The sequence below is a fragment of the Pyrus communis genome, chromosome 8, assembly GCF_963583255.1.
Source record: "Pyrus communis chromosome 8, drPyrComm1.1, whole genome shotgun sequence".
In the NCBI taxonomy this organism is placed as follows: domain Eukaryota; kingdom Viridiplantae; phylum Streptophyta; class Magnoliopsida; order Rosales; family Rosaceae; genus Pyrus; species Pyrus communis.
Window position 1 is genome coordinate 6403553 of NC_084810.1, and position 9160 is coordinate 6412712.

Below are 9160 nucleotides of genomic sequence, written 5' to 3' on the forward strand. Positions count from 1 at the left end.
AAAAGTGGGAGAGAACCCTGTCCGTACATTAAGCCATACCTATCGACATTGTTTAGGTAAGGTGTCAGCTACAGCCTACAACCATACACAATCGTCCAATACTCCCCCTCTCAAGCTGGATTGAGAAGATTGATTGATCCAAGCTTTGGAAAGTAGACGCGGTTGGTCGATTCAAAAGACCTCTATCCAGGTTGCAAGTTCGACTTGGGCGCTAAGCAGACCAGGATGCTCAGCCGATTCCTCACCCAGATCAACCTCGTTCAAAACATTGATTTTGGACATCCAAGTCAAGGGAACAAGAAACCAAAAGCTCTAAACAACTTGAGCTAGGCATCGGTCTCCACATTTTAAAGCTCACTCCGTCGCTCGGGCTCGGCTCATATAACAAGCACGCCAAGTCAACCTCGAGCTCAAAAATACAAACAAGGAGAAACTGCAATGCTTATGCTATGAAGTTCAACTTACTTTGAAAATATCACCGCTTTTTTTATTGTTATTAATAAAATTTCATTAGATCCCTTTGGTTTTAAAAGGTTTTTTATGCCTTTTTCATTAGTTCTTTTGGAAATATATATATAATAATTGTGTTCCAAATAAAATAAAAAATAAAAAACTACCTAATGACACAACAAAAATCAAAATGCCCCTTCAAGACGGTCCTTTTAAATGTTATTATCGTTCATAAAAAAATATCTTCAGAGAGTACAAGGAGAACTGCAGTATGTTTAAAAGAAGGGACGAGTAAGGTCAGCTAAATCTGAAAGAGGAAACTCCGCAAGCAAATGGCATCAATCTATGTAGCAAATTCAAACGCCATCCCCCAGCATACTGGCAGATCACGGAGTTTCCACAAATATCTGCACCACCTCTTTTCCAACTTTGAACATCTCCGATCTTGTCCTCCAGTGTCGACAAATGTGGCGTCTCTCGACTCAACTATTAAGCCTCTCAAAGAAGTAAAGGTACCCCATGTCCTTGGGAGGATTAACGGAAGCTCCAACTTTGCTGTCATTGAAAATAACCCATCTGCCATCTTTTAAGATGTGCGCAACATAATGACCACATTGAGTAGATGTTCCGATGTGGCTTACAATTCCCATGAGTCTATATCCTGCATAGACCCAAGCGACAACAGTTACAAAAACCTAAAATTGAACACATCGGATATATTCATGTAAGTACTGTTCAACACACGCGTATCACATATGCATCATCCATATCCATCCATAATATAAGAAATGGTATAAGATACTTACTTCCTGCTCCATCAGGCAGTCCAGCATCAATCGCAGTAGATGCAGCATCAGATGTTGTCGCATCCATGTCCGATGAAACAGAAGCATCAGGATTGTTGAATATCCAATCTGTGGCTTTCTCGATGTCACCATCCTGTCAAATATACATAATTTAAAGATATGCAAAGGTTGCCAAAATCTTCAGTAGTTAAACAAATACACAAGCAGCTGCCTATACCAAAAAGAAAAAGGAGCTCCTAAAAAATTTTACCGATGCTTTCAGTGCCTTCCGAGCAATGTCTTCTTGAAAACCAAATGAAATCAACATATCCACTTTTGATTGGTCAACCACACACTGTCCTCCTTGAGAAATAGGAGTATCTATATCTGGAAAAGGAAGCGGGTGTCAGTATCATTTAGTTCCCTAAACATAACATGGTGTCACGACAAAAGCTAACTCTTGCTAAAAAGATGCTACTTTCCGAGATGAAAGGACTATCCTGGCAAGAACCTAGTTGCATTACCTGCATCATCCATGTGAGAAAGTAGCCAATTCATTGCCTCTTCCACTCCGGCATTCGACGTATTAATGGCTGCTTTCTGACAGTGTAAATGGTTGAAACCCATTGAAACAAGCTGGGAAACAATACTCTCGTCGGCGACAGGCTTATTCGGTTCCTCCTCTTCTCCTGAAACGGAAAAGTGTAGTCAACGCATAATTCAGAAGCACATAACATTATTTTATATTACACAAGCACATGTACGCATATACCATACAGGACCAAAAATGCAAAAGGAACTCTCTCCTGATGCTGGCACATTTTCCAAACTCAATTAGCAAAGGACATGTTAAAGGAACACAATGCAATTAAATGCTAAAAACGTCATTTTAACAATTTTGTTTGCCTGCTACTTTACAGACTTCAAAATATGAGACGACTTGGGTCTAATTTGGATGATAACACAAGGAAGGTGGCACTAAAATGCATTACAAATTGGGTGAAAATTTCCACAATAAATATTCTTAAGGAAATGTCTAAGAACGAACATATGAACAGGCACCATTGAAAAGTTTTTACAATTTCTCCAAAAAAAGAATTATACAAGACATTGTGAAAAGAAAATTTGCAACACATACCACCCTCCGGCAACAACTCTTCACCAGGTTGGAGTCCCTTGCTCCGCATGTCACTGATATCAATGATATCAGGAACATCTATATATACATCTGCATAGACAGATACAATAAACAATGAGAAGACTATAAAAACTCAACAGTATTAATGCATATTCAGGAACCCAGCAAAACATACCAAGTTTTTTTGGCACCCAGCCCACTTCCATTACAAACTTTCGCATGTGCAACACCAGATAATCAGGGAATGAAGTTAGACCTGTACTCCTGCAGTGCATTGAAATAGATTTTAGGGAGGAAATAATTTTTTACCAATAGACATCAGGATTATATAAGACATGCAGATTACCAGTTCAGAAATATATAATAAAAGAACATCTTAACTCTGTAGTGGAACATTAACCAATTTTCCTTCCTAAACAAATGGTCTACTGTTGAAAACACCCAAGACAAATGTCCAAGGTAAAAAAACCCTGACCCGCATATGGCAAGTTTGTGAATAACATGCCTGCCATTTTACTTGTTAGTTACTTGGTCCATATTTATATTTAAAAGGTTTTTTCATCATAAATTAGTGGACAGCTCCATCATTTTCTTTCTCCAAATTACTTCAAGTCCTCCACATGCATTTTTGTCCATCAATCAGCCTTCAGTGGACAAAATAATATCATCTAATAATAGTTTGATACCAGCAATCAGAAAGCTTACTTCACAGCTGTTGTCTTGGCCTTCAAGGCAGTGCTGTAAAAATCCTGTATCTCTTCTGGAGATGAAAAGCTTGCAAGGCATGCTTCTAGAGGAACCCTTGGACGTACAATCTCATCACTGGATCTGGAAGAACTCACTACTCTTAGTTCAAAGCGTGCAAGGAGATTAAAAGTGAAAACATGATAGTGAATTTGAAACCATATGAACTTACACTTCCTTGCCTTCCGCAATCTTTTCAGCTTTCAATTTCTGAAATGCTTCAAGTTCTTCTGAATTTTCAAAGAAAGAAGAAAACAAGATTATCAGCTTTTGGAAACATATTTCAGCATCAATAAAGGCCCAAGAAGAAAGTCACCTTTATTAGTGGCTGCATGAAGTGGAATGTTTAATGAGAGAATGTAGTCAAGCCTTCTATGGTAAGCAACCTTCCCAGATGAACACATAATACGATCTTCAATGCCAAACTTAAAACTCCTAGCAGGATCCACCTCAGGTCTTCCAGAATGAACTCGTTCAACTTGGTCAAGAAAATGAAGGAAGAACTCCAAGGCATCCTAAACAAAATTTGGTTTTCAATAATTTAAATTAAAGAGCGAACAATGATAGCAGTAAAAATCATATGTGAGATGATCAAAGAAGGTTCTCCTAGTGGCATATGATAAAGAGACACAGAGAGAGCCTTTCAACTTCAAATTTCTATATTAAATAAGACAATACACATAAAAAACACCACAAATCTTCTTTTAAGGATTAAAATAAAAAATAAAAAAAAGACTTCTGTAAAAAATTGCAAATCTTTTGAGATAGATCATAAAAGATGGTGAATGTACCTGTTGTCTCATGGAGGAAAATTCCGGATGGCTGGCAGCTATAACCGCTTTAAACATACGAGGGGGTATGCCTTCCTGTTTCTAATATTTATTACCAGGTGCACAGAAACACGAGATACAGAACAAGTCAAAAGGAAATCATTGAATGAACCTCGCATATTCTGCTAAACGGGGGAAGGATGTCCTTTTCATTAATTTTTGAAAGTATAGAAAATTGAGGGACTATTGGGAAATTGTGTCTCGATAGAAGTATTGGGAAATATGGATACAGTAGTCTCATCAAGATTCAGTATAAAGGTGAACACGAAACAAATCACTTGCATATTAAGTTCAAATTTACACTGGAAGACCAAAACATTAACAATGCATAAGCATAGATAAGTAAGGCAGGCCACTTAAGAGTGCGGATGCTTATCTAGAGAGAGCTTACTGATTTTGTTGTAGGGGCAGCAGCATTTGTATGATCTTTTTCCTGGACAACATATAAGAAATCTCAGCCACCATCAAGCAGGATCAGAAACCATCAAATTAAATAACCCATTTTACTAAAACAAACATACCTCGGTTACAGGAACAGAGTATTTACCAGACAGCAAACCATGTGCCAGCTTTGTTCTGCCATACAAGACACAAGTCTTTAGTACATACGACTTATGCAGAAAATTAACACAAGACTCACATTAACAAGTAACAGAGCTTAGCTTTCTTATCGTGAATAGGAACATATAGTTAACCGCAAAAGATGAAAGGAATGCATATAGAATCAACACTAAGAATCCGCTAACTACTTACAACTGCATGTTTAGGTCTACAGTGGGGTCAGCTGGTGCTTTCTCAAAAGCCATTTTCAAACTTTGATTCTTGAAGTATCTGATCAAATGTAATAACAAAATATTAACTAGTATGAAACATTTATCTTCTAGATTGATTTCTTTTCATTGAAACTAAATAATAGAAAGTGTAAACTTACCCGGAATAGAAAGTGCGCGTTGAAAACACGACTTGCATAGTCGCTGCCATATAGCAGCTGCAATAAAACAAAATGGGAAATCAAGACAGTTCTAATAGATACAATGTCTTGAGAACACTCCAAGGGTACCAAATATACCTGTTTCCAAGATTCACAAGTCCAGTGTAACCGGGTCCAAATATCGGTTCAACTTCCTGTCCACTTTCTTGAATCCGGTTCCAGTCAAAATTGGTATTCTGGTCAAGCTCTCTTTCGGCAGTTGTCATTTCTGTCTGAAAACAAGGTGGTATCAGTTATTCTATCAAATTTTACACTGGCAGAATAATATTGATAAAATTACAGCAATCCAAATGCATAATTTCCAAGCAAACATTTGGAATGTTAAGAAATTTCAGGGAAACAAAATACTGAACTTCCAAAAAAAATCAGAAGTCAAGAGACATCTGGTTTTCATTGAAAATATTCACGATTGACCATACTCTTTAACCAAGCGGTCCACCAAGGGAGTGCTTTAACCAAAGGTAAGAGGAATAGGTGATCAATCCCCTGCTCGGAGAGTGCTGACTATATTTTGCAAAACAGAAATGCAACCAAAGCAGAAAACTTCAAGACCTGTTCAACGAGCTAGAGTCCAGAAATTTTCTGTATTTGTTACAGAACATATGATATCATTACTGTATTCTAAATAATTAGATTACTCATATGCAACAGATTCCTTTAGAACGTACGATATCATTACTGTATTCTAAATAATTAGATTAGTCACATGCAACAGATTCCTTCACCTTCAAAGATGATCTTTAGCTCTTTCATACCTCAATGTATTATCAAACATAATTTTTTACCCAATCAAACATTTCACAAGTTTTGTTATCCCGCTAGAGCATTATTATTGTCTTCAATCATATCTAAAACATATCCCTAACACACAACAAACTGAAATTTTATTCATAAAGAGATACAACTTTATTCAAATATGTGTAAAAATACAGTACCACATGTTTTATTTCAATCTTTGCAAAGAAAATCAACTTGTACATAATTTGACAATTATTACATCATTCCAAAATTGATGTATAAGAATACCACATAACAATTTAATTCAACTAATAGAAAAATAACAGTTAAACTATCTGTTAAGAACATATTTTAGCATATGTTAAGAATAGAGGAGCCGTGCTTGAAACCAAAATTAGTAGGTCATGAGCACATTTCAAAAAAGATGAAACTAACCTTCTGTAAAGATGAGAAATCAATGCCAAAAAATGCCAGATGTTGCGCTAAAAGTGGGTCTAATACACTATCATCCTCTGGGTATGAAAAAACATCTGAGCTGCCACAATATGTTAGTTATCATTAGCAATCAATACATGTAAGACAAACTCATTCATTTGAAAGAATCAACTATTAGTTCATGTTTGCCCGGATTTGTCTGCTAAACATCATGTTATTCATTCATGAACATGCACCACATAAAATGCATAACTTAAATGTACTCATAAACACAAGCACGTAACTACAAATAGAATAAGTAATTGCAGAGATTTTAACAACACAAGGCAGCATTACCTGCTCCTTCCAGATCAGCTGTAATTGTCCCCAGCTTTACAGCAAGAGGATAGCCCGTCTCCTTATAGTGTTCAATGGCATGGTTGTTGCCACCAGTTCCATCCCAATTTTTTCTCCCACAAAGGATCATTCCATCAGTTAGATTTAACCAAAGATTTTCCCTTTTATCACACTTGCAACATTTCCAACCAGATGAAGGAATAATAATACCATTTCCAATCTGTTGCAAATTCGTTGCATAAGCACTAACTTGCTTCTTCTCAGCTGTCCATGCTGCAAGTTGTTCTTTCCTCTCAGCACCCTCAGCCAATAAAATAGCATCAACTGCCAATCTTACCTGTAGAAAAAATCGTAAGCTTCTCTTTTTTAATTTCACTTCAATAATAATCTAAAACAAATAGAAAAGAATGAGCACCTTCTCTGGTAATTCGACAGATGGGAATGGAAGAGTTACATAATCAGGCAATAGGACTATACTGTGCGTTTCTTCATATTCAGGTTCATTGTTATCAAATCCCCCATCGACACCTACAAATCATACGATTCATACCACAGATTAAAATTTGTTTCATCAAAGTAGAAAATGCACTACTAGTACACAGCACTATAACCACGGAGTATTGTAGAGCTATACATAGAACATCTGAGGCTTAAGCAATATGACCGCATTCATTTCATTTCAGCAAGAAGTGTAAGAAACTCCTACTGTCTGATGACTACACATATGCTGATTGCATTGTAGTCTAGATACTATCAAATCAGGATGTGCCTCCAAATAGCACAGATTGCATAAATACATCATCCAAACTCAGTAATTTCCAATACCACACAGTTATAGATCATTTTGATTAAAATTACCTATAGCCATGAGTGTCGGTTTCTTCAAAGGCCTATCTTCAGGAACCAACACTTTTGTTTGCTTTATATGCAAATAAACTGGATTTCCAGTTTTTTCATAGTTCCAGCCCACACAATCCTTTCCAAAAGCAAGAAATGTGTTCATATCCACAAACAAACCACCTTCTGATCTCTGAAAATCATCATGGGATCGCCATTAGAGAAAACAAACCCACAAATAAACAAAAAATGGAAAAAAACATTTAATTGAATTCCTGATACAAAAAAGATCTTTTCAACAATTAAAGGACAAAAATTCAAGCACGACACACTAACACCAAACACTATTCATTACACAAGAAGCCAGGTAAATGAACCCTAAGAATTAGTTTCGTGCTAAGTTTTCGGTATTTTCTTTTACAAACATACAGAAATCTTCACCAACCATGCTTTCCTTGGGTTCAGTTTTTCGGCATCCACACTATGACAGAAGGAATAAAAAGTGGAAATTGCACAAAAACAACTTGAAACAAACAAAATTGATAAGCCATAAAAATCATCTAAGTGCAGCAAAATTAAAGCAGCACTTGGAAGAAATAGTCGAATTCGAAAAATTAAAGCAGTCGTATTAGTAACTGAGCTATAGCAGCTTCCTGTTGTTTCCTATACCTTCTCAGCAGCCAAACAGAAGACAAGCAAACATAGATTACCCCTGTTTGGCGGGCGAGAAAGCTCGAGAAAATTGAACAGAAAAACGAAAGCAAATTCAAAAGCTTGAAGTAGATAAAGTGAGTGGGAGGGAAATTGGTTACCGGAGTGTCGAAAGAGATGCAGCATTCTTGCTTGTAGATGCGGTTGGTGGGTTCCGGGATCCGAACCCGGGAGAGATTGGATCGGAGCAGGTCCATGGGGTCGAGCATCGCTCTCTGTGCAGAAAGAAAGGGTTTTGAAATTGGACAGGCAAGACGAGAGAGAAAGAGGGAGAGAGAGAATATGATTCCTTGCCCTAAACCAGTGCAAAGTTTTCTGTATGCTTTGCTTTTTGAATACAAAAGCAACAGGGAATACGTTTTGAAATTTCTCTGGTCTTCCTCGTCTCGTCTCGACTCTCGAGAAGGACAATGGTTGGAGGACTGGGCTTTTTGGGAGGTTTAAACAATTTGGTAGTCCAGGATTGAGAGTAAACAAATAAATTGTATTTGTGTCAATCCGTGTAAAGCTAAAGGCTATCTCTAACCGAAAGAAGATTAATAAATTCTTTTTAACCTTATAGTTTTGTAAAAAATTATATTTTAATGAAGAATATCAGAGCATATTTTATACCATCTTCAACTGAGGAGGCTAAAGGACCATAGGTCAACTATAACCTTTTGGCAAAAAATCATCTCCAAACAAGGAGGCCAAACATAATTTATTATTTTAATTGAATTAATATGGTTACTTAAATTAAACTATAATGTTAAAATAAGGTTTTCGGACAAATTTTGAGTGTCACTTGTCGTCAAATGAATAAGCTTTCGAATTTCTTATCTTTATATAATCTCAATAATTTTTTTGGATATGATTTCGAGTGACATGTGTTGTTAACGTGAGTAACTCTCCCAATTTCTTATCTTTATGTAATCTCAATAATTTTTCGAATAAGATTTCGAGTGTCATGTGTCGAGATGTAATTGGTTGTGCAATAGATAAGTTCTTATCTACGTGGCATTTCTTATCTTCAGTTTCCAATATTAATAAATTGACTGGATATTGGGATAGAATTCACACATTTTCATCTTTGCCCTCTCCAATATCTCTTTTAATTCAAGTTTGCAATGAATTCCAACTTTGGATCCTCTTCGCATTCCAAATGGGAAGTCCTCATCCAATTCCA

General features: G+C 36.5%; 1 protein-coding gene across 1 annotated transcript; it reads right to left on the reverse strand.

Annotated features, from left to right (window-relative positions):
- Positions 1-609: 609 nt before the first annotated feature.
- Positions 610-8448, reverse strand: LOC137742592 (ubiquitin carboxyl-terminal hydrolase 14-like). The gene is made up of 20 exons (XM_068482501.1): positions 8097-8448; positions 7306-7477; positions 6863-6975; positions 6448-6784; positions 6112-6206; positions 5017-5150; positions 4879-4935; positions 4701-4778; positions 4469-4523; positions 4339-4380; positions 3909-3989; positions 3434-3632; positions 3290-3347; positions 3079-3201; positions 2549-2637; positions 2374-2463; positions 1760-1924; positions 1507-1622; positions 1257-1389; positions 610-1111 (listed from the first exon to the last, which is right to left on the reverse strand). Exons 1-20 carry the CDS (start codon positions 8202-8204, stop codon positions 933-935), a joined length of 2424 nt encoding a protein of 807 aa, XP_068338602.1. The 5' UTR covers positions 8205-8448; the 3' UTR covers positions 610-932.
- Positions 8449-9160: the final 712 nt, after the last annotated feature.

Bases quoted from the DNA above. Each gene is read 5' to 3' on its own strand.
- LOC137742592 (XM_068482501.1), bottom strand. From the start codon at position 8,204: ATGCTCGACCCCATGGACCTGCTCCGATCCAATCTCTCCCGGGTTCGG. The intron at 4,524-4,700 runs GTAAGTAGTTAG...CTTGTATGGCAG, and splicing joins GTAGACCTAAACATGCAGTT to AACAAAGCTGGCACATGGTT. The intron at 4,381-4,468 runs GTATGTTTGTTT...TATGTTGTCCAG, and splicing joins ACTCTGTTCCTGTAACCGAG to GAAAAAGATCATACAAATGC.